The 26,536-nt window shown below is 42.7% G+C and overlaps 1 protein-coding gene across 2 annotated transcripts in view; it reads left to right on the top strand.

Annotated features, from left to right (window-relative positions):
- The first annotated feature begins 17,088 nt into the window (after positions 1 to 17,088).
- The window catches only part of P4HA3 (prolyl 4-hydroxylase subunit alpha 3), a 44,331-nt gene continuing 34,883 nt past the window's right edge, over positions 17,089 to 26,536 (top strand). For both annotated transcript variants that reach the window (XM_055423659.2, XM_055423660.2), the window contains exons 1-2: positions 17,089 to 17,335; positions 25,559 to 25,701. In XM_055423659.2, coding sequence (XP_055279634.2) covers positions 17,136 to 17,335; positions 25,559 to 25,701 — 343 coding nt within the window. In that variant the 5' untranslated portion in view covers positions 17,089 to 17,135. The remainder of the gene's footprint in view (positions 17,336 to 25,558; positions 25,702 to 26,536) is intronic.

Raw genomic sequence — 26,536 nt, 5'->3', positions numbered from 1 at the left:
TGGCACACAGAAGGTATCCAGTAATATTTACTGGTTGAATTACCCCATCTCACATTTCTGCATGCAGAAGAAAAGCCCTGAATTCTGCTTTGATTCCACACATGCACAGGGTTGCATGTGATGAGAAATATGCAGCAGTGATTCCACCCCCTTTAGAGATTTACAAGCCCATTAATCAATGTCTCATTCAGGCAACACCTACTTCTCACTACCTCTGAGTCATCTCTGCCCATGTCCTATTGAAATCTCAAGCTAAGCATTTTCTTCCCACTTTCCTGGCCCCATATCTTCCTGGCTTGAAACCTCCGAGTTGTCTTTTATTTATCGTGCCACAGGATATGTACTAATTGACAAGTTATTTTTTTTTTATTGTAGTACTATATTAGTTGATTCATAATGTTGTTAGTTTCTGGTGTACAGCGAAGTGATTCAGATGTGTGTGTGTATTTGTATATATGTGTGTGTGTATTTGTATATATGTGTGTGTGTATTTTCTTTTTCATATTCTTTTCCACTATGGTTTATTACAAGATGTTGAATATAGTGCCCTGTGCTGTACAGTAGGACCTCGTTGTTTATCTATTTTATTGTATCTGCTAATCGTAAACTCCTAATTTATCCCTCCATCACCCCTCTTCCCCTTTGGTAACCAATTAGTTTGTTCTCTGTGTCTGTGAACCAGTTTCTGTTTTTATAAATAAGTTCATTTGCATCATTTTTTAGATTCCACATAGAAGTGATATCATATGATATTTGCCTTTGACCACTTAGTGTGATTGGAGTAGGCAATGGCAACCCACTCCAGTACTCTTGCCTAGAAAATCCCATGGACGGAGGGGCTTGGTGCAGGCTACTGTCCATGGGGTCACAAAGAGTCAAGCACAACTGAGCGACTTCACTTTCTTTCTTTCTCAGTGTGATAATGTCTAGGTCCATCTACGTTGCTCCAAATCACATTATTTCACCCTTTTTAATGGCTGAATAACACTCTGTTTTATATACATACCACATCTTCTTTATTCATTCCTCTGTCCATGGACATTTAGATTGTTTCCATGTCTTGGCCATTGTAAATCATGCTGCTATGAACATTAGGGTGCATGTATCTTTTTGAATTCGTTTTCTCCAGATATATGCCCAGAAGTAGGATTGCTGGATCATATGGCAACCCTACTTTTAGTTTTTTGAGAAACCTCCAGACTGTTTTCCATAATGATTGCACCAATTTACATTCCCATCAACAGTGTAGGAGGTTCCTTTTTCTCCACATCCCCTCCAGCATTTATTATTTGTAGACTTTTTGATGATGACTGTTTTCACCAGTGTGAGGTAATACTTCATTGTAGTTTTGATTTGTATTTCTCTAATAATTAGCAATGGTGAGCATATTTTCTTATGCCTATGGGCCACCTGTGTTTGACAAGTTCTTTAACAGCCTCTGAAGGTAAGGACAAGTCCATTGACCTGAGACCCACCTAAAACAGGGACCAAGAAGCTAACTCAACCTAAAACAGCAATGGGACTGTTATCATCCCCAAGGGAGAATTCATGTGTCTTTAGATGGAGATGTATTAGAGGAGGGATTATAATAAAAAGGCTTCCCTGATAGCTCAGTTGGTAAAGAATCCGCCTGCAATGCAGGAAACCCTGGTTGGATTCCTGGGTTGGGAAGATCTGCTGGAGAAGGGATAGGCTACCCACTCCAGTATTCTTGGGTTTCCCTTTGTGGCTTAGCTGGTAAAGAATCTGCCTGCAATGCAGGAGACCTGGGTTTGATCCCTGGGTTGGGACGATCCCCTGGAAAAGGGAAAGGCTACCCATTCCTGTATTCTGGTCTGGAGAATTCCCATGGGGTCACAAAGAGACACAACTGAGTGACTTTCACTATAATAAAAATGTTTATTTATTCTCCATCTTTCCTCTCGTCTTCCCCAAACTAGCACTTCTTCATTCCTGTTAGTGATGTGACTGTTCTCCTGTTTATATTTATTTCCCTCTCTTTACCTCTGGTTCTAATCATTAAATAGACCAGTCGTGCATGTGATTTGCTTTGGATTATGTCTTTGACCTTTATCTCTCTGCTTCATTCATTCATTTTATAAATATTTGTTGACCCAGAAATATGTAGGAACCAAGGGGAGTGCAGAAGGCTAAGAAGTAGGAAAAAAGACACAGCAACCATGTTACTGCTGGAACAGCAGGATCAGAACACTGTTCCCACTGCCCCACACCACCAGATCACCCGTATCTATTCTTGATGTCTTTGAATTCAAAGCACCTGAAGAGAAGGCCTCAGTGGCCTGGGACTGTTGTCACATGCCTGCCTCCTGGCTGAAACTAGATCCTGGTAATGGAAGGATTTGACCCCTCAGCTTCCTTCTGAATGGTAGCAGGAGACAGTGTGCTGCAGTTACCCTTCCATCAAGACACAGTGACGGGAAGTTAACTCACCAGTTGAAAACTGTGGTGCAGACAAAAGGTGACAGTTCACTACAGTGCTAGACAGAATACTGGAGAATAAGTAAAAGCTCAGGCACAGGAAGAGGAGGGACATCTTAAGCACAGAACACAGCACAAGCATGCAGGGAACCACCAGCAGTTCAGTACTGCCATGGTGGGAGCAGGGATGTGAGCAGGGACTGGGGAGAGGGTCCTGCGTGCTGTGCTGCAGAACTGAGACTTCAGTCAGAAAATAATGAGAGTCACGAGAGGGTTTAAGCAGAAAGTCTCTGAGAGATGATGGTGGGGGCAGGGAAAGTATGAGAGAATTCACCACTGGAAAGAACCTTGAAGGTCATCTTATCCAATATCATCATTTTCTACTATATGACTACCAAATGGGATAAAGATTTGAACTTCTCCAGTGACAATTTGCCAAGACAAGTTATTCTCTTTAAAAGAAAGGCTAATAGTTTTTATTATATTCAGCTGAAATCTGCCTCCTGCAGCTTCTATTCTTTGGTTGGACTTGGAAACTCAATGTTATCCAAAAATGTTTCCTTGTCACTTGAAGGCTTTTCCCCTCAGTCTGCATAGTGTAATTCAGTAACTGTTCCATGTATGACCTGATTTTTAGATCCCCTTCACCTTCCTAATCACCCCATAGTCAATTTCCAAAGAGCTGGGTCCAACATTAATACCATTTGGACTCTAACCTGCCAGGCTCCTCTGTCCATGGAATTCTCCAGGCAAGAATACTTGAGTGGGTACCATTCCCTTGACCAGGGGATCTTCCAGACTGAGGGATCAAACCTGGGTCACCTGTGCTGACAGATTCTTTACTGTCTGAGCCATCAGGGAAGCCCCCATAATACTACATATATATAAAAAAATTAATATATTTATAAATATATAAAAATATAAATATATTTATATTTAACATAAATTTTATTTTGTTTATATAAATTTTTATAAAATATAAATTTTATGATAAATATAAATGTATATTATATAAATTTAATGTATAAAATTTAATATATACATAATATATATGCCAGCCCAGAATAGAAAAAGGTGAGATTTCTGATATGGGGGCAGCACAACAGGTGTCAGGAAGAGGGCCCCGGCCTACAGGACACTCTTTTGTTGCAGGAAGGGAGACCCCTTCCAGGACCTGAGAGTGGGCTTTTGTATAACAGTTGGAAATGAGTTGACTGATGAGACACACAAGCTGACAAAGCAAAAACTTTATTGGGAAGAGGCACCTGGACTTAGAGCAGGAGGTTAAGGGAAACCGGGAGGTCTGCTCTGCCATGTGACTCGCTGTTCTGGGTTTTATGGTGATGGGCTTAGTTTCTGGGTTGTATCTGGCCAATTATTCTGACTCAGGGTCCTTCCTGGTGGCACATGCATTGCTCAGCCAAGATGGATGCCAGCGAGAAGGATTCTGGGAGGTGCTAGGACATGTGGCATCTCCTTTTGACCTTTCCTGAACTCTTTCAGTTGGTGGTGGCTTATTACTTCCATGTTCCTTACTAGGACCTTCTGTCATAAAATAATTCAGGCAAATAGTTACTATGGTGCCTGGCCAGTTTGGGCGGTTTCAGTCAGTGTGTTTCCCCTAACACTTTGACATCTTTTGCTTTATGAACAACTGCTCTCTTAATCCTCAACTCAAGCATCATCTCTCCCAAAGAGCCTTTCCTGGGGACTTCCCTGGTGATCCAGCAGTTGGGACTTTGCCTTCCAACGTAGAGGGTGTGGGTTTGATCCCTGGTCAGAGAGCTAACATGCCTCTCAACCAAAAAACCAAGACATAAAACAGAAGCAATATTGTAACAAATTCAATAAAGACTTTAAAAATGGTCCACACCAAAAAAATCTTAAAAAAAAAAAAGGCCTTTCCTGCCTGTCACCCACCCCCACCCCACCAACCACAGTGGGCAGGGCCCCACTCCGTCCTGCCAGAACTCCCTTTGTTACAGCACTTCCCACGCCACGAGGAAATGGTTTCTGAGTGTGTTGGACTCTCCCAGTGGATTGTGAGCTCCCCAAGGGCTGGAATTGGCTGACTCAGTGCAGTTCCCCAGAGCCCAGAACAGAGCCAAGAGGATAACGAGCCCTCGGGGGGAAAAATTGTTCAGCTGAAGTGAACTGAACTGGAATTTGAGCTGCATTACAAGGGCAAGTAGGCTGTGAATAAGCAAAGGGGATGAGACGTACTTGGTATATGAATAAATTCAACTCAAAGCAAAGAAAATCTATGGGTGACAACTGGGAAACAGGGAGACTTTCGACTTGCTGGAGGCCCTCCTGCCAGACTGGCTGCAGCAAAATCATGAGCTGAAGTTGGAAGGGTGGGTAGAAACCAACCTGAGGCTAAATTAGGAAAGTTGGAGTAGGGAACGAGTAGGAGAGTGGGCAGGGAGCAAGGGCAGAAAAAAATAGTCGTTTGCTATTCCCACATCTGCATACTTCCCTCTAGTGGACAAGGATCAGAACCTCTGCCCTGGAAGGAACCCAAACTCAATGCAAGCATCTCTCTTAACAGGAAAGTCTGAGGGTCAGGTTGGGGATCAACTTGAGTCCACAGAATGGATTCCTGCAGAACCCAAGTCATCTTCTTCCCCCTGCTCTCTTTCCCCCATGACCTGAGGGTGCCTGCTTAATTTTCATTCAGTGAATCTTAGTCTTCAGCAAGGGAGTCCTCTCTACTTGTAGAGAGAAAACTAAGGTCCAGAGAGCAGTGATCCTTTGATTTACAAAGCAGTTCAGGGGCAAATCTGGGACTAATACTCAGGTCTCTCAAAAGGCAGTCCTTTTCTCCTGTATAAATATTTAGTAACCAGAGCTTCCCAGGTGGCTCAGATAGTAAAGAATCTGCCTGCAAGGCAGGGAACCCAGGTGTGATCCCCGGATCAGGAAGATCCCCTGGAGAAGGGAATGGCTACCCACTCCAGTATTCTTGCCTAGAGAAATCCATGGAAAAGAAGCCTGGTGGGCTACAGTCCATGGGATTGCAAAGAGTTGGAGATGACTGAGTGACTAACACTTTCAGCCTACCAGGAGCAGGACCCTGAACAAAAAGTTGGTAAGACGTAACCCACATATTTAAAAAGACAAAAACAATTACAATGCAATAGAATTGCAGTAGTAAAAGTAAGTATAGAATGCTGCAGGAATAGAGGGGTATCTTTGCTGGATCCAGGAAGGGCTCTAAACAATTGCTGGGAGCCTTGAAAGAATAGCTGCTGCTGCTGCTGCTCCTGCTGCTGCTGGTAAGTCACTTCAGTCATGTCCGACTCTGTGTGACCCCATCGACGGAAGCCCACCAAGCTCCCCCGTCCCTGGGATTCTCCAGGCAAGAGCACTGGAGTGGGTTGCCATTTCCTTCTCCAATGTGTGAAAGTGAAAAGTGAAAGTGAAGTCTCTCAGTCGTGTCCTACCCTTAGCGACCCCACAGAATGCAGCCTACCAGACTCCTCCATCCATGGGATTTCCTAGGCAAGAGTACTGGAGTGGCTTGCCATTGCCTTCTCCGTGAAAGAATAGCTAGAGGTAGAGAAAAGAGGAAAGACCTTGCAGACACGGGAGACAAGAAGAAGAAAGCAGAAAGAAGCATCCTGCAGAGACTGGAAAATGGGTTTCTGATCTCAGCCAATGGCATAGATTTTACACACTTTTTCTGGATTAAATGTCCAAAGTTCCAACTATCACTCTGAAGTTGGTGACCTACATACAAGTCTGTGTGTTTAGGCCAGACCTTTCTAAGCTTCAGAACCACACGGGATTTCAAGAAAAAGAACTGAAACATGCTCTTGAGGCATCTTGAGGCTTAATAGTGCCACTGCCAAGAAAGTCACAAGGCCACTTCAGATTTAAGGAATGGAGAAATCGTCTCCATCTTTTGATGGGAGGAACGGCAGGGACACAACTCAAAGAGTATGGATTCAAGGAGGGCTGAAATATTGTGGCCATTTTTTAATCCACCACAGTATGTACTAATTGTTCACATTCCTTCCACAGGCAAAATATGCTTACCTCCATTTCAGAGCCCCTAAAAGTCTCTTGCTGTTATGTCATTAGGCTGGAAGTCTAGGATCTTACCATCTACATCAGGTTTGTAGGTGACTTGATGAATGTTATTCTTTCTGATCTTGATACCTATGAATTTAAAAGACAGCAGACACTTCCATTCAAGAAGGAAAAGCATGAGAGATACAAAATCATCCTTAAACAGAGGCAGTTCTGGACTCCAAGTTGACAAAGTTTGTCAGGTCCCCTCTCCTGGGAGAGGGAGTATTCCTTGCTAAGGCCTAAATTCTGCTCCCTGGGAGTAGTTCCCTTGTTTATTGATCTCTGTGCTTCTTGCTCTGTACTATGCTTTGTCCATCACCTTCCTTGACTACTTCTGAAGAAGTAGCTCATATTGGCAGCTGAGTGGCAATTCGAATTATTTAAGTCCCTTTTAGTCCAGGTTGGTGATACTCTCACATGTGCGACCAATTTAAAATTTTTGTGGCTCTTCTATGTATCTGATTGTAGTCTAATCCTACTCCAAATGCCACATTCACCCAATCGTTTTTGAGACATCTCTCAACTTTATCATTGCTATTTTGGCATTAGGTTTCTAGGGATATTGCTCTTAAGATTTCAAGAAGTCTTTTTGTCTATTAGTCTACTAGACATCACTTTAATTCTCTCAAAGGTCTTTACAAAGTGTGTTACAGCCACACCTTTGGTGTGATCCACATCTCCAGGCTGTATTTCCCTGTAAGAATTCTTCGCTGGCTAGAGAGCCTCAACATGAAGTTTTATTCTTTAACGTAGTAAGTCCTGGCCCTCTCTCTTCTTTCTAAATTCATATTTCAAGCAGGCCAGTTCTTTCTTTAACTCATACCTCTCTTCCTGTTATAAGGGTATCACACCCAGCTGGGAGCACCCAACTGACACAACATTCTCCCTAGAAATTTCCTTAGTTGAATCAAAATTTTAGTATTTTCCCCCATCTTGACCTAGTTACTATAGGCAACAGTTTTGCCAATTGTTTTGCCACTGTAAAACACAGATTACCATTTTTCTAGCCAGTCACAATTTCCTCATCATTTTCCCAGATTTCACTGTTTACTTGCCAGTTTTCCAATCTCCACCCATCCCTGATCCCAAAGCCAATGCCATGAATTTTGGGGCTTTTTTTAAAAGCAGCATTTCAGACACCAGTTCTGTAACAGTCAACTTTTGCCGCAAAACAAACTACCCACAACTTTAGTGACTTAAAACAGTTATTTATATATCTCACAGTTCTGAAGTTTGGACTGGGATCAGCAGGCTGGTTCTTCTGGTCTTAGTTGGGTTCACTTATCAGATGGAGTTCAGCTGCCAAGTCAAGTCGCCTGGGTGCTGGTTAGCTCACAATGGTCTCAGCTGGGTTGGCCAAGCTCTGCCATGCTCCAGCAGGCCAGCCCAGACTTGTTCACATGGGTGCCTGCATGAGGTTCCAAAAGACAGGACTGAAGCATGCAAGGCCTCTTGAGGCCTTGGCTCAAAACTGGCACATTGTCCCTTTTGTTGTATTTCATTGGCTAAAGAAAATAATAAGGGGAAATTGACTCCTTAATGGAGGGAGATGCAAGCTCACACCACAAAGGGTGTGGATACAGGGAGGAGTAAGGATCATGGCTGTCTTTATAGTCTACTTTGCCTTCTGAGAGGCCACCCTCCTCTTGAATTTTTTGTGTCCTTCCCTTCCAAATTTTTAAATTTATGTATGTGTACATATATACATGTACACATATGGTATTATTTTATCAGTTTTCAGTTCAGTTCAGTCACTCAGTCATGTCCGACTCTTTGTGACCCCATGTACTGCAGCACGCCAGGCTTCCCTGTCCATTACCAACTCCTGGAGCTTGCTCAAACTCATGTCCATCAAGTCGGTGATGCCATCCAACCATCTCATCCTCTGTCATCCCCTTCTTTGACTTTAAATGAATAGCTTCATATATACTAAAGAATTTATGTAACCTAAGTGTAAAATATAAAGAATATAATAATTTTGTACCTACCACTCAGAGAAAGAAATGGAATTTTACCCATACATGTAAAGCTTCCCATGTACACCTACCTCCTAACTAAACATTCATTTCTCACCTGGATTATGCAGCAGCTTCCTAACTGGTCTTTCTACCTGTGACCTTGCCTCCTCCAATCAGTTCTACCCACTGTAGTCAGAATGATCTTTTAAAAACAAAAATCTAATTGCATCATTCCTCTACTTAAAACTGTTCAGTTGCTTCCCATTGACCTTAGTGTAAAAGTAAACTTAGAGTAGGCCCTTCATCATATGGCTCCTGCTTTTACTTCATGCCTCATTTTTGCCATGCATCCCTCCATGTGCTGTGTTTTTTTCTCAAAACTGTTCATTGGTTTTTAGCCAAATGGCTACCATAGTTCCTTGCACCTCCCCCTACATGGCATATACCACCATTGTTCTTGACTGTTTACTTGTCTGTCTCTCGTACTTGCTATAAGGACTCTGAGGACAGGGAAGTCATCTGGCTCCTCTTGCTGTATTGCTGGTTACCAGGGACAGCACCTGGCACAATGGATACTCAGTAATGGTTAAATGAATGGATGGATGAGTGGTAGGCTCTGGGGACAAAGAGACGCCCCACAAAAAGCTAGTCCCTAGTCTAGGGGCTTCCCTGGTGGCACAGTGGATAAGAATCCACCTGCCAATGCAGGAGACATGGGTTTCAGTCCCTGGTCCAGGAAGATTCCACATGCCATGGAGCAACTAAGCCTGTGAGCCGCAACTGCTGAGCCTGCACACCCTAGACTCCGCATGCTGTAACTACTGAGCCCACGTGCTGTAACTACTGAGCCCACGTACTGCAACTCCCAAAGCCCACGCGCCTAGAGCCTGTGCTCACCAACAAGAGAAGGCACTGCAACGAGAAGCCCTTACACAGCAACAAAGAGTAGACCCCACTCGCAACAACTAGAGAAAGCCCATGCAAAGCAGCGAAGACCCAGCATAGCCATAAGTAAATATATATATATTTTAAAAAATCTCCTAGTCTATTGGAGAAGAGATACATACACTGAGAAATTAATCTTGTTTCTAAGCAAACAGCAAGTGTTTGACAAGGATTATGGGTTTGAGTTGGCTTCTAAATTTCACCAGGGGGCGCTGTAGGAATGCCTCAGGTTTCTTTAAAAAATCAGGTTTCTATAAAAGAGTAAGGAGGAGCCTGGTAGGCTGCAGTCCATGGGGTCGCTAAGGGTCGGACACGACTGAGCGACTTCACTTTCACACATTGGAGAAGGAAATGGCAACTCACTCCAGTGTTCTTGCCTGGAGAATCCCAGGGACGGAGGAGCCTGGTGGGCTTCCCTCTATGGGGTCACACAGAGTCGGACACGACTGAAGTGACTTACCAGCAGCAGCAGCAGGGTCTTTTCCAGGAAATACGATTTTCATAGATGGTAGTGGTTGTTTTGTGTTTGAATAAACTCCATATTCTATCCATTTGAAAGAGCTATATCTGAGCCATCTGCAAATTTGAAGGACTGAAGTAACCTCTCTTGGTGTCCATTTTATACCTGTAGTGGTTCTTCAACTTGGAATCACAAGAGGTTTGAAAAACATGATTTAATTTATCTTCCACACAAACTACTAGAAGCCAAAATAGGGGTCGTTGTTATTATTTCCATCTTAAAAGATGATAACTCTAAGGCTCAAGAGGTGAAGTAATTTTCCCAAGGAATCACAGCTGGTAAATACCCAAGCGAGGACTTGAATCTGTCTTCCAAATTCAAATGTATTCATTTATGAAAAATAGTATGTATTGAGTTCACAGCTCTGGAAAAGATGATAGGGCTATAGAAGCCTGGCCTCCAAATTCAACATCTTAGAAGAAAAGACTGTCAGAGCTGGAGGGAACTTTGGAAATCACCTAAGGAAGTGTTCTCAACTTAAACATGCACAAGAATCACCTCATGAACCTGTTAAAAATGAGTCCTAGACTTTGGCTCCCCTTCTCCTACATTTTGATTCAATGAGTCTGGTAGCACTGTGTCTCCTAAGCACATCCACTTTCCTCCCTATGATTCTGGAGCAGGTGTACTGTAGACCACACTAGTAGAAACATCAGTCTATTGGTTTAATCCTTTCATAACACAAAGGAGAAGAGAATGAGAAATGAGTATCCCAGAAACTCTTCTTGAAGGGCGACTGAGCCAGGAGCTGGTAATGAGCACCTGAAATAATGAGGTAGTGGAAAGGGTACTCAGCTGAGAACTGGAGACCCTGGATTCAATTTCAGGCTTTACCATCTTGCTGCTGAACCACTAATCTCAATGACCTATGGTTTTCCCAACCATAAAATGCAAAGGAGCAATACATACCTCGTAGGCTTATTGTGAGGATAAAGGAGACGAATATCAGAAAAGACTTGGCAAAGGACTGTCACATAGAGGACCCTCAATAAACAGCTTGAGTAGTAGGATTATTCTGAATGCTCTGTTTGCTCTATTCATTCTTTTTAAACGAGTACCCACTATTGCCTGGTACTCTGCTAAGCACAGTCCTGCCTACATGAAACTTATGCTCTGGTGGAATAGATAGACATGAATTAGAGAAAAAAGAAATTACAATTGTAATAAGTGCTACCAAGGGGAAATATAGGGGGTGTTTTGAATATTATGGGGATTCGACCCTAATCTGCAAGCAAATGAAAGATTCTTGAGGAAATGAGTCAAAGGATGAGTAGGAGTTAGTCAGAAATTACACATGAATCAGGAAAGAGGTTGGCAGGAGCAGGAAATGAAAAGGCCAAAGGCCAGTGTGGCTGGTGTGGAGTGAGCAGGGGAGAGCGGCATGACATGAAGCTGATGATGATTTCTGGGAAAGCCTTTCTCTCCTCTGCCTTGATATTTATTTTGAAAGTCATGATCTTTTCCTCGATCCTTTTATTTCTGCTTTAACTTTCTATTTTTGCACTTAAAAAAGCTAAAATAATAGTAACATTTCTTTAAAGCTAACATCATTTTTTAGTTTTTAACATTCTGAAATAGAAATTGTGTAATAATACAGGTCAAAAAACAAACAAAAACACCGTGCTGAATACCAAACAGGAACAAAAACTGAACCTCACAAACTTAGCTCTCTTCAGTCAGTTCAGGTTTTTCCCGTGGTCATGTATGGATGTGCGAGTTGGACTGTGAAGAAAGCTGATCGCCGAAGAATTGATGCTTTTGAACTGTGGTGTTGGAGAAGACTCTTGAGAGTCCCTTGTACTGCAAGGAGATCCAACCAGTCCATTCTAAAGGAGATCAATCCTGGGTGTTCATTGGAAGGACTGATGCTAAAGCTGAAACTCCAATACTTTGGCCACTTCATGCAATGAGTTGACTCACTGGAAAAGAGTCTGATGCTGGGAAAGGTTGGGGGCGGGAGGAGAAGGGGACGACAGAGAATGAGATGGCTGGATAGCTCTCTTGGAAAAGATCAATTCTATTGTCACATAATTGTCTATGTAATATAATTTAGTTAAAATTCAGTTTGGCTTTAGTCAAACTTGGAACCCTGTTGTTGTTTAGAATGACTTAAAGTCCTCTATGATGCAGAATAAAAATAAAATATTATAATGTAGGAAATTCTGTTTGTTGGAAGATGTATTGCCCACTGAATGCAGCTATAAAATCTAGAGAGAACAGAGCAGGCATTTGAGGACTCTGTAGTCAGACTGGGGAGAAAGGCCAGAATTTGAAGCACCGCTGAATTGGCAGTGAGTTTCCTCTTTTTGATCCTCAGTAGCCTTAAACCTGTAAGTGGACCCCAGGTTGAGGACTAGGAAAGCTACAGGGGAAGCCTTCTAGCTCTGGCTCAAGAATAGGGAAAGAGGACCCTCACATTGATGTGGAGGGGCGGAGGCGGGGGGTAACATCCACTTGTTTTTTTATCTTTTGTTCTCCATCCTCCTGCACCCCTCCCACCAGGCAATCCTGCAGTGATGGGCCACAGTGGAAGTGGTGGTAGTGAGTGCCCATGGCCACCGAAACCTTCAAGTTATCTTATGTATTCCATTCGTGTACATTAAAACCGCATAAAATAATGCTGCAGTTTTTTCTTTCAACAATCCCAGTAGGGTGGGGTAAACCCCTGTTGAATTTTTTTCTCCCTCTGTCCTCCTGTGACTTGGCCCCAGATACATGAAAAATACACAGGAGAGAAGAGTAACTGAACCTCCAAGTTTTTTGGCCAGAGGGCTCAAAAGCGGGGGTTTCAAAAGACTGGAAGGTATCAGAGAAATCACAAGAGAAGGAGGAGTTCAAGAGAACAGTGCCACAGTTTCTGATCTCACACCTGAACTGTGCAAGCATCAATCTGAGGCTAAATAGCATACCATGTACTTGGGTACTGAGTATGGAATAGACCACTGTCCAGATCTGAAACTGGCCACTGGGTGGCATACAACCAGGACAAATCTGAAGAACATTGCAAAAACTTTGAAAACAGAATGATATTTTGGAACCACAGAAGCAGGTCAGTACTTCTGAATCAAACTGGGTGAGCAAAACAAACAGAAAAAAAAAATTACTATTATCCATTAGATTTAAATGAAATCTAGACATTTGTAACATAATATTCAAAATGTCTGGGGCTTCCTAGGTGGCACTAGTGGCAACTAGAGGTATGAAAGTTAAAGTGTTAATTCCTCAGACATGTTGGACTCATTGCAACCCCATGGACTGTAGAGCACCAGGCTCCTCTGTCCATGGAATTCTCCAGCCAAGAATACTGGAGTGGGTTGCCATTCCTTCTCCAGGCAACCTTCCCAACCCAGGGATTGCCTGGGTTGCAGTCAGATTCTGTACCATCTGAGCCACTGGGGAAACCCAGTAGTGGTAAGAACATGCCTACTAATGCATAAGACAGATATGGATTCAATCCCCGAGTCAGGAAGACCCCCTGGAGGAGAGCATGACTACCCACTGTAGTATTCTTGCCTGGAGAATCCCAATGGACAGAGGAGCCTGGAGGGCTATAGTCCATACGGTTGCAAAGAGTCAGACATGACTGAAGCAACTTAGCATGCATGCGCACGTTCAACAGTATTTAATCCAATGTTGTTCAGCGTATAAAGAACCAGGAAAATCTCCATTAGTACGGGAAAAGACAATCAACAAATGTCAAAGAAAAGATGACACAAATGTTTAAATGATTGAAGATTGTTATAAAATGCTCCAAGAAGTAAAGGTGAACGCTCTTGAAGTGAATGGAAAGGTAGAAAATGTCAAGAAAGAAGAGATATAAACAGGAGCCTAATGAAAATACAAAAAACAAACTAAAAAATTCACAATTTACTCAACAGCAGAATACACCTGACAAGGGAACAACTCAGTGAATTTGAAAATAAATCCATTAAAATCATCTAATCTGAACAACAGAGGGAAAAAGATTTTTAAAAAATGAACAGAGCCTTAATGACCTGTGATGCAGTACCTAATTTATGTCATCATAATTCCAGAAGATTTTGAAAAAAATATTTGAAGAAATAATATATGGATATTTCCCAGATTTGACAAAAGACAAAGTGAGAAGTTCAGTGAAGCCCAAATAGCAAGCTGAATCCAGCAACAAAGAACAAGGTTTATCCCAGAATTCAATGTTGGTTTAACAAACAAAAATCAATCATTATAATACAAAATATTAATACAAAAGATAAAAACCACACGATCATCTCAATAGATGCAGAAAACATATTTGACAGAAACATTAAAAAAATTAGGAACAGAAAAGATCTTCCTCAACCTAGTTAAAGCATTGACAAAAAAACCACAGCTAACATCATACTTAATGGTGAAAGACTGAAACCTATACATCCAGGATCTGAAACAAGATAAGGATATCTTCTCTTGTCGCTTCTATTCAACATTACACTGGAAGTTCTAGGAAAGTGTTGATAAATTAGTAAAAAAGACATAGCATCCAGATTCACATGGAGGAAACAAACTCCATTTTCCAATATTTTGATCTTTCATGTATATAATTATAAGGATTATACACAAAACATGATTAGACATAATAAGAATTTCAGGAGAGTTACAGGATACAAGATCAGTATACAAAAATCAATTGTATTTCTATATACTAACACAGAACAATCTAAAAAAAATGAAATTAAGAAAACAATTTCATTAACTGTTCAATAATATCAAAGGGAAACTATTTATATGAAGCATCTATAGTAGGTAGATCCATATAGACAGAAAGTAGATTGGTGGTTGTCACATGGGAGGGGGATAGAGTGATAGCTAATGGGTATTTTTGGGGGGGGTGAAGAAAATGTTCTAGAGTTAAATAGTGGTGGTTGCTGGACAACCTTGTGACTATGGTAAAAATGAATGAATTGTATACTTTTAAAATGTGGGTTTTTATAGTATGTAAATTATATCTCAATTTTTAAAAGAAACACTTAGGCAAAGTTTAACAAAGTTATGTATAATTATCTAGTTTTGTCTGCCAAAAGGACCTGGGAGCAGAGACATTCCAGTTGCAATGAGCATACCTAGCAGCCAGATCTTGGTTTCTGAATACAAGGAACCATGGCTCATGGGGGGAAATGCTTGATTCCAGGACAGGAGAAGGGAAAGTACAGACGATTTGGAATATCTTGGAAGTAATAAAGTATGGAAGTTCTCAAGGAATAAAGGGAATATATCAAAAGGACACAGGAGCCAGGTTGAAGGGGCTACCACTGGCCAACTCTAGGGCAATCTGAGTTTCAAAATAAGCAAGTAATGAATTATAATTCATTAAATGAAATCCATGAGCCCACACTGATGTCAAATAAGTGAATATGTAACTGGGGCATCTCAGGATCCTTAATCACACCGGCAAAACTTCCTTTTGCTATGTGAGGCACCATAGTCACAGGCTTTAGGAATTAGGACATTAGCATCTTGGGGGGGGCATTATTCATCCTACTACAATGCTCAACCTTCTATGAGCAGAAAGCAGGCTAAGATGACTACTCAGTTGCAAATACAGACCCTTGGCCATTCCAACATTCCCACCATAAGGGGACATGTGATAAAGAGGAAGTCAGAGTGAAGGAGAAAACTTAAACAACTGTGGTTAAAATAGCTTTATTTTGCAAATTTTACAAATACATATAACAATAAGAAAATAATGTTGGGTTCTGCCACCCCTCAATCCTGAGGGTGTTGGAAAGGATTTGTGCAAGTTCGGGGCCTTGAAGCTTAAGCTTCAAAAACTTCATGGTAAATCTGCCTCTGGTAGCGATTAAGAAAATGGCACCCAGACCCACACCACCTGGGTTCAGGTTACTGCTTTACACTTATCAGCTGTGGATGTTGATTGTGTTGCTGTTACAGGTTGGGTTCTCCAGAAGCAGATGCTGAGATGATGCTTGAAGTGGAAGATATTGCTAGGGATCAGAATCTGTGAAAGCACAGGAAAAGCAGGAAAGGGCAGAGGAAGAGGTCAAAGAAGCTTGACAAAGCCTTGGTCTATGTGGCAGGAGGACCACAGCCTGTCAGAGCTGTCTCATGTCGGGCCTAAATAACTGGGCTTTTATTCCCTCACCTTGCTCAGTCACTGGACGACTATTAATGCCCTTAAAAACTTCCACTGGTGGGATGCAGAGAGAGGTTAAAAAAAAAAGGAAAAAGTTTCCACTGGATTTTCATAGCAAACAGGCTAAATTTCTTAGTATGACATGCAAAACCTCTTCACAATCTGACAGTCCCAGCCCCAAGGAATTTATCATCATTTCTGCAACTCAAACAATTTTGCACCTTCAAACCTTGGTATACGTAAGTAAGTACCTTCTCCAGGAAAGCCCATCCCGCCCTTGCAGTGGAACAGGTGCTAAATATTCGTTAAATGAATGAATGAGTGAATCAACATTGCCTGGGAAAGAGGGGGAAAGGGTAAGTAGTAGGATTAACAATCCTTTTGTTTGCTTAAATGACCATGGGTATGTCGTGCAGAGCAATGACCCAGGACCCCAGAAGTTTTGGTTATATAAGTCCTAGATTTGTCACGCACTGACCCTAATGGCCTTCACCCTCTTTCCCTCCGGTCAAAATTCTACTCATCCTTGGAGACAGTTCAGACGTCAGGTCCTGTGTGAAGTGTTTTCCTCCACTCTGGTCTGTCACAGATCTTTACCCACACAGCTGTTACCATACCACAACGTTTACTCTCCTGATTTGTCCATCAGAATCCAGGGATGTTTCTGTATTTCCACCCCTTGATCCAGGGAGTGAATATTTTTGAATGACGTTGTACAGCCATAGACTGATGAATTCATTCCTCGCCACACCCGTTGCCTTAATTTCATCAAGTGTGAAATAGCCACAGTGGAAATGCTTCCCCAGGGACGTGATTGGTAGTGGGCGGGGGACACTGAGGCTGCAGGCAGCCCACACGCACTCCGAGGGGCAGGAAGGTGGGGGGCGGTGAAGAGCGAGAGGAGGGGCTGGCGAGGAGTCGGGGGCGGGGCCCGGGAGCGGGGGGGGCGGGGCCCAGGAGCGGGCGGGGCGGGGCCCAGGAGCGGGCGGGGCGGGGCGGGGCGGGGCGGGGCGGGGCGGGGCGGGGCGGGGCGGGGCGGCGAGAGCAGGGCCCGGGGCGACGCTCTGAGAGACGCGCGCGAGCGCCGGCGATGGGCCCCGCGGCGCGGCTGGCGGCGCTGTTGGCGGTGCTGGCGCTCAGGGCAGGGGACCCGGCCGAGGTCGCGGCGCGCGGGGACACGTTCTCGGCGCTGACCAGTGTGGCGCGCGCCCTGGCGCCCGAGCGCCGGCTGCTGGGACTGCTGCGGCGCTACCTGCGCGGGGAGGAGGCGCGGCTGCGGGACCTGACCAGGTGAGGGCTCCGGGGGCGGGGTGTGAGCCGGAGGGTCTGAGTCTCGGAGGACGGACGAGGCCAGGACTTTGTGCCGCAGGGGCGCGGGTAACTCAGGTTCGTGGTCACCCTGCTGGGACTTCGGACGCGGTGTCCAACCGGGAGACCAGGGTACCGTGGTCCAGTGTGACTCCTCAGAGCCATCGTCACCCTGAGGGCACCCCGAGATACCGTGTCACACGGCGTAGGACCTCAGACTCCGTGCCTCGCCACACACAGTGGCACCCCCAGCCAGCCTCACACAACCCAGCCAGGTTGGTCCGCTGTGGGAACGTGCGGTGGAGCGACTGTGGGGCGGAGTACAGCTTCACACGGTACTGAGTCAAGATGTGTGGGCCCCCAGGTTCTCTGTTACAGAGACACAGCGACCCTGAGAGAGTGAAACGGAGAGAATACGGTGACACTCTAGCCACATGTGTGTTGACCATGTGACCCAGGGAACTGATGTTTAGTATGGGGGGACATTCTGTGACTTTGTGTGAGATTTACATGTCATTGTGACTGGAGGGACACAACCCTGTGGATATCATGCCAAGTAATTGTCCAGGTCTCTATAGGAATAATGCTTCAGGTTTATCCGTTCATTCAACATTTGTGTTTGAGTGTCTACTATGAACCAAGCACTGTTCCAGGCACTGGGGAGAGAATGGTGAACAAGAACCTACCCTGCCCTTTAAGAGCTTGGAGTCTGTAATATCATGATTGTTAATCTGAGATGTCTCTTTACACACACATAAGAACTCAATACTATCATTGAGATGTATATGTGTATGAAAGTATTTGACAGCAGGAAAACAAAACCACTGGGCAATACCATACTTGATGCTTGGAGATGCTGGGTGTAGCACACACTAATAGATGCTCAGCCAATATGGTTTTGCTATGTAGTCAACCAGAAAAACATCTACCTCTGCTTTATTGACTATGCCAAAGCCTTTGACTGTGTGGATCACAGCAAACTGTGGAAAATTCTTAAAGAGATGGGAATATCAGAGCACCTAACCTGCCTCCTGAGAAACCTGTATGCAGGTCAAGAAGCAACAGTTAGAAGTGGACATGGAACAACAGACTAGTTCCAAATAGGAAAAGGAGTACGTCAAGGCTGTATATTGTCACCCTGCTTGTTTAACTTATATGCAGAGTACATCATGAGAAACACTGGGCTGGAGGAAGCAAAGCTGGAATCAAGATTGCTGGGAGAAATATCAATAACCTCAGATATGCAGATGACACCACCCTTATGGCAGAAAGTGAAGAAGAACTAAAGAGCCTCTTGATGAAAGTGAAAGAGGAGAGTGAAAAAGTTGGCTTAAAGCTCAACATGCATTGGTCCCATCACTTCATGGCAAATAGATGGGGAAACAGTGCAAACGGTGGCTGACTTTATTTTTCTGTGCTCCAAAATCACTGCAGATGGTGATTGCAGCCATGAAATTAAAAGACACTTACTCCTTGGAAGCAAAGTTATGACCAACCTAGACAGCATATTAAAAAGCAGAGACATTACTTTGCCAACAAAGGTCTGTCTAGTCACGGCTATTGTTTTTCCAGTAGTCATGTATGGATGTGAGAGTTGGACTATAAAGAAAGTTGAGTGCCGAAGAATTGATGCTTTTGAACTGTGGTGTTGGAGAAGACTCTTTGAGAGTCCCTTGAACTGCAAGGAGATCCAACCAGTCCATCCTAAAGGAGATCAGTCCAGAATATTCATTGGAAGGACTGATGCTGAAGCTCCAATCCTTTGGCCACCTGATGCGAAGAACTGACTCATTTGAAAAGACCCTAATGTTGGGAAAGATTGAAGGCAGGAGAAGGGGATGACAGAGGATGAGATGGTTGAATGGTATCACCGACTCAATGGACATGAGTTTGAGTAGGCTCCAGGAATTGGTGATGGACAGGGAGGCCTGGCGTGCTGCAGTCCATGGGGTCGCAAAGAGTCGGATAGGACTGAGCGGCTGAACAGAAACTGAAAATACAATCAACAAACTGCACTGTAAGACTTGGAACCCTGAGGCACTGTAATCAGGGATTGACTCTCTCAAACAATGAAAGATAAACGAATGGATATAGCACCATGGTGTGAATATGTGCTGTGCACCTTCTCTTGGGACACTGAGAAACTCACAAAGTGAGAACTGGGTGTAACCATATAGTTACTTGAATATTTAATGCTGTATTTATATCCTGTGACCCTCAGCTGAGCTGGGACAACAGCGTGCTGCTTATAAAACTGTGAGTGAGTGTGTGTGGTAGTAATACTGTTTCCAGGGCATATGGGAAGAAGTTCTCCCACTATGGCTATGTGGGAGAACCCATGTAGAAGAGTCAGTGAGCGTGAGGAAGCATGTGTGAGAGATCTTGTTAATTACTCAATGGTAACTGAATGATGATGTAATTTGGTACATGCTGTTAAGTATGTAGCTTGCATATAAGCAGTTGTATGCCTGTTTAAATTTACTGTTAGTTTGATCTCGCAAGCTAAGATCCCACAAGTTGCATGGTGTGGCCAAAAATAACGTGATAATACACAGACACACACACTATATAGTGTATATAAGTGTGTATTATAATAATGTGCTGTGCTCAGTTGCTTAGTCGTGTCTGACTCTTTGCGGCCCATGGACTATAGCCCGCCAGGCTCCTCTGCCTATGGAATTTTCCAGGCAAGAATACTGGAGCAGGGTGCCATTTCCTACTCCAGGGGATCTTCCTGATTCAGGGATCGAACTCAAGTCTCCTGTGTCTCCCAAATTAGCAGGTGGATTCTTTACCACTAGCGCCACCTCGGAAGCCCAATTATAACAATAAATGATGATAATTTTAATAATTCTTGTCACTCTTTGGAGTAGCATTGTTGCCTAGTATTCTGTGGGCCCATATTTACAGAGTAAAATAATTTAATTTGGGGAATCCTTGATGGTCCAGTGGTTAGGACTCTGTACTTCCGCTGGTGGGGGCCAGGATTCAATCCCTGATAGGGAGAACTAAGATCCCACAAGCCACATGGTGTGACCAAAACAAAAAAAAAAATTTATTTAATCCGTATTCATTGGAGTTCAAGTTCATTGGTGGAAATAGAGGAGACTTTTTCCTTTGATTTGAGGCACCACCATCCTCCCTGCCACCCGTGTGCTTGTTCTCATACTACTAATCTCTTTATTTGGTGACTCAGATTGAGATGGGGGTCAGAAGTCAGAAGAGTGAGCGAGTGATCATAGTGGCTGGCTAGAATTCCCCCTCCTTTACCATCTTCTTACCATTGTCATTGTCACAAACTTGTCACAGTGGGAGGTCATGCACAAACCTTATCTCATTTGATTCTCTCTCACACAGTGTTTTGAAATAGGTTTGTATTATTCTTTTAGGCAAATGAGAAATCATTTAAAAGTGTGAAAACTTCAATTTAAGTACCGTAATCCAAGATTATAAAATCTAGTAAGTAGCAAGGACTTCCCTGGTGGCTCAGTGGTGATGAATCCACCTGCAATGCTAGAGACACTGGTTCGATCCCTGGGTTGGGAAGATCCTCTGGAGCAGGAAGTGGCAATCCACTCCAGTATTCTTGCCTGGGAAATCCCATGGTCAGAGGAACCTGGCCGGCTCCAGTCCATATGGTCACAAAGAGTCAGACATGACTTAGTGACTAAACAGCAAAAAGTAAGTAGCCAAGCTAGGACTAGGACATAGTTCCTTTGATTATTTCTTTCTATCACGCTATGATGTGCCTACTGCTTGCTTTGTATGATATGCCAGGATGCTGACCAAGCCCCATAGCTGTTGAGGTTTAATGGGCAGCTGGAATAGTGGTTAAGAGTCTGGATTCAGGAATGTAACATTTGTTAGAATGCTTGACTCTGACCTTGGGCAAGTTCCTTTACCTCTTTAAATATTAGTCACCTAATCTGTAAAATGATGATAAAAATAGTACCTACCAACATGGGTTGTTGGAAGCATTAACTACCATGTAAAGGAATGTAGTAATTGCTCTACAAATGTTAGTTCTTTATGATTGTTGTTTAAGACTTGCTGGTGACGCTAGACACAACTTTTGGTTCTACACAGTAGCTAGGATTGTGAGAGCCCAAATAATAAAAAAGAACCAGAAAAATTCTAGAGTCTCTTCCCATATGACTTATGAGCATTTAATTTCAGAAAGCTTAGTTTGATAACTTAGAGACTGTCTGTTCTCTAGTCACTGCTCTAAAACCTGGTGAAATGTTTGCTTTTTAAAACAAGAATTCTGGCAGTTCCTGCTTATTTTCCTATACTCGCAATCTGGTGATCTAATGTAACTTGAGATGTTATTTCTAAGGGGCCTAAGTTGATATCCTTTGAATTTCTAGTTAGAAATTAAATGTTTTTTGATATTGAAACTATACTCCCTACCCCAAATTGATGAATAAAAATTATACTAGTACCATATATATAGCTATGTACTAATATAGTATTATGTATACTCATCATATAATATTTAGATAGCTAACCCCTAGATTCTTTTGTTGTTGCAGTTTTTAAAAAGTACCAAGATTTAGAAAGTAGTATCATCAGCAATGACTTCTGTGCTAGGAATTAAGCATTCAGAATGTCTCAGAAGAACTGAGACAAAGTCATTTCTGAATTCCAAAGGAAAAACATATTGAATTAAAATAACCCATGTATTGTGGTTGGGTAACCTGTCCCAGGCTATGTTTAATGCAGGGATTGGGTTGCAGCTTTTATGTACAGATTCTTGAAGGAAAGGATCTGATTTTCCACTCTCAGCAGCATTTGTTAAAGCAAAAAAGCTATTTAGGAAACCTTGAGGTTTGAATTCAGCGTCCAGTAACTCGGTCTCTGAAAACCAGCTGTTGGCTTAGAGGCTGGGCATAGGGCCAACATTTGGATTCCAAACAAGCCTCAGATATCAGTTGATAGGTTTTTTCTTTTTTCTTTGTGTGACAGAAAGATGACATACATGAACATTGAATTGAATTATGTTCTTCAGCAGAGATCAAACCTCTGTCCTAAATAAATTGACACCATAATACAAAGTGGGATGTGAAGAGAACAAGGAGATGTTACCTTTGATCTTCACCCTCTTGTCATGCTTCCTTTGTGCCTCAGGTTCCTCTGAGACTTGTTATATTGGGTTGGCCAAAAAGTTCGTTTAGGTTTTTCAGTCAAGATGTTATTTTTTGGCCAACCCAATACATTAGGTCTCAAGCACCAGATGAGGAGTTTGTTTATTCAGTTATGGAAAAGGTGATGGAAAGAAAGAACAGAATGGTTGTGCCGAAAGCATCCATAGAGATCTTCTAGACTAGACCAGGTTTACCGTTTTACAGGAGAGGAAGCTAAGGGATAGCTAGAGGCTGGGTCAGGAGATCTCTCACGTCTCCTCCCAGCTCCTCTCCATGCAACTGTCTTGTAAAATCCCTGCCACTCAGCCTCAGTTGTCCCTGGACACTTACCCTTCAGTCTGAACTCAAGCCTGAGTGTCTGCTTGTATTTTCGTCTAGCAGTGGAATATCTTTCACTAAGTAGTTCCATATGGAGCTGAAGCAGAAAATAATGGGTATTTTAAAAAAGTCCCACACCCTGGAGGCTGGTTTAGTTTTAAAACCCTTGAGTAGGTTTACTTTTAAAACCCCCCTGTCTTGGGGATCAGAGATATCCCGGGACTTAACAGGCTTCCTGTTTCCTCCCTGGGGCACCCAGGAGCAGATTATTTTTCTTAGTTTATGCTTGAATTGAATATTTGGCTCACTAGAAGCATCTCTACCCAAAGCAACTATTCTGTTTCAGGCTGTGTTTATAGTTGAGGCCTTACCCTTGAGAAATCCTTAAGTCAGACTGTTTCATGGGATTGAAATCCTGCACCTTCTCCCCACCCCACCACTCCCTCTCTTCCTCACTTCCAACACTTTCCACTCACTGAAGTCCTCCACTCTGGCCAGAAAATTCTATTCTCAGATGCTCTTCATACATTCACTTTGCACCACACATACTTTTTCTCTTATTTCTATTGTTGTATTGTTTTTGAAAATGATGTTTAAAACAAAGGGAAAAAGTCTTAGAGGGCAGGACTAGAACTCTTAAGTCTGCCTTACTGTAACTAATAAGTTTCACTAATGTAAATCCCAGTAGGGAATTAGAAATGGGATAACCATAGTATGCCAGGAAAGTAAACAGTTATCTCTTAATTGTATGAACACTCTTATAGGACATTGAGGAGGAGAGAAATTAATGAAAAAGATGATCACTTCTGGCCCCTACATTTCTTCCCCTTTACTGCAAATGTTGGTAAACCAGAAAGGTTGGAAGCGTGCTGAATAACCCACCTGTTCATTCCCCGTTACAGTCTTCACCAGTTTCTGTATGATATGCTTCCTAAATATCTCTCTCGAAACCATTCCATTCTCTGCCCCCCGCCATCACTGTTTTGGTTCAGAAACAAACCTATTTCTTGCTTACAGTTTTGAAATGGCCTCCTAACTGGTCTTTCTTCTCTGGTAGTAACCCTGCCACTTCTAACCCCTCCTCCTCACCCTCTCACAGATTTATATATGTAACATATCATAGTCCATCCCACTCTCACTTAAAACTTTTTGCTACTCCTAATTTCACTCAAGGCAGAACCCAGATTTCTCAGCAAGGTCTGTGAGTTACTCCTTGCTTCTCCAGTCTAGTCTCCCTATCCTCCTAATACACTGCGTGCTCCAGCAATACTCACTGGTTTGTAATTTCCCTACTGCCACTCTCTGTACTTTTACACATGTTGAACTGTCTCTGCCTTCCTGGAAGGAGACCTCCTTCCCCCTTCCTCAGTATTTGCTTTTATCCATCAGGTCTCAGTTTATTATCTCCTCTGTGATACCTACTGTGATCTGCTCTGGCAGATCTGTGTACTTTCCTCTAAGCTTTGTTCTTAAATCTGGGGTTGTATCTGTAATGTAATTATTTGTGATCTCAAACGTTTTGAGATCAAGGTTATTGTCTTATTCAAAATTTTGTACCTAGCTCATAGAAGAATATATTTCATTCATTCTTTCATAGAAATATATATTGAACTTAGGAAAAGGGGGATAAGAGGAAATTCCCTGGTGGTCCAATGGTTAAGACTTGGTTGTACTTTCACTGATGTGGCCCAGGTTCAGTTTCTGGTTGGGGAACTAAGATCCCACACACTGCACGATGTGGCAAAAAAAAAAAAAGTGATGAGAAATCAGCTATTTTCTTGTTCATGAAATTCTTGATCATTGGACCCTGTCTTGCCTTTTTATCCACAGCTTCCAGCATGGAGTTTGACTTCTAGCAAGTGACTTACTGAATGATTAAATATATATCAAGCCTCTGCACCTTTGGATACATTGGTCCCTGTTGGCTCAAACAACCCACTCTCCTCCCTTCTTTGTTCTGACTCCATGGGAAACAGTATGGCAAAATCAGTCAAGAACCCCAGCTTCAGAGTCAGACAGGCTTCAGTTCATTCCTGGCTTTGTTGTTTACCAACAGCATAGCCTTGTTTCAGCTTCCTCTTCTGTAAAATGTTCATGATAATATCTATTCTGAGCATTTGGGGCAGGGGGAATTAAATGAGACAGTATGTTTAAAACACTTAACAGGATGCCTAGTTCCTGGTAAGTGCTCAATAAGTAGTTGCTATCAATATTTTAACCAGTCCTTCCAAACTCAGATTAGGTGCCGTGTCCTCTGTAAAGTCCTCCCTTACACCTTCTAATTCCCACCTGGGTCAGGTGCCCTGCTCAGAGATTGCCAGAGCATCTCATAGCATTATATGCTCTCTTCTCTCATAGCACATACCACAGTTATCGTAATTAATTCAACAATGCTTTTTAAGCTTCTATCATATTCTAAGTTTTGATTATAGAATAATGAGGAAAAAAAAGATTTTCTTATTTGTAACCTCCTTGAGAGCTCCACCCTCTCTTGCCTTTGGGTCTCGAGCATCTAGCATGATGCCTGACATATAGTGATTGACCAGTGGAGACTGACTTGAATGAACAAATGAGTGGACCTACTTTTGTTGTGTTGATAGTTTGCATCCTCTTTATTCATGTTGCTAAGAATATTACATGAGTTTCAAGGGGTTCCGCATTTCATTTTAGCTACTCTAAATGTGTCTTCACTTGGTAGAGCAGTTGTATCAGTGGGTGAGATCATTCTACTCCTCTCTTTCAGATTCTATCACAAAGTGCTATCTTTACATGAAGATTCAGCAACCCCTGTGTCTAACCCTCTGCTTGCATTTACTCTCATCAAACGCCTACAGTCTGACTGGAAGAACGTGGTACATAGTCTGGAGGCCAGTGAGAACATCCGAGGTAATGAGGAGGAGGGCTGGAGGGTAAGAGAAGATTCTATCTCCTGACTCAGTGGAAAGGAGAGAGATTCTGATGGGATGTGATGAAGGATAATGAAGTGGGTAGGTATTACTTGATCTCCTTAGCTCTGTTACAAAGAACTAGGTTCTTTTGTTAATGTTTATGCAGTTATAATTATAAAGCAATTTTGTATCCATTATCTCATTTTTTAAAATACTTTTTTGACTACACTGCATGGCAGGTGGGATCTTAGTTCCCTGACTAGGGAGTGAACCCCTGTCCCCTGCAGTGGAAGCATAGAGTCCTAACTGCTAGACTGCCAGGGAAGTGCCTCCATTATCTCATTTGATCTTTACTCCAATCCTGTGAAGAAGTATAGGTTATATCATCCCATTTACATATGTGTAAAAGTGATATTGTCTATTAATTTCTGTTTTATCAAGTTGCCACTACAGTGTTACCTGTAGTAAGATCACTTTCCTAATTTACTCTACTTTGTACTTGAAAGGCTTCCCTTGGGGTTCAGCTAGTAAAGAATCTGCCTGCAATGCTGGAGACCTGGGTTCAATCCCTGGGTTGGGAAGATACACTGGAGAAGGGAAAGGCTAACCCACTCCAGTATTCAGGCCTGGAGAATTTCATGGATTGTATAGTCCATGGGGTCACAAATAGTCGGACACGACTGAGTGACTTTCATTTTCTTAATTGAAGAAGAAAAGTTTTCCCCTCAAAAAGCAAGACTCCTGGAGACAGATAGAATGGAACATGATAAAGATGCTTAGTTTTTACTCTGAAATGTTTTTTCCTCATTCAGAAGATTTTATTACCCTTGGAA

This window comes from Moschus berezovskii, chromosome 14, assembly GCF_049115385.1.
Source record: "Moschus berezovskii isolate FMDL1 chromosome 14, NW_MosBer_1.0, whole genome shotgun sequence".
Taxonomy (NCBI): domain Eukaryota; kingdom Metazoa; phylum Chordata; class Mammalia; order Artiodactyla; family Moschidae; genus Moschus; species Moschus berezovskii.
This window is presented reverse-complemented; position numbering and strand designations above follow the sequence as displayed.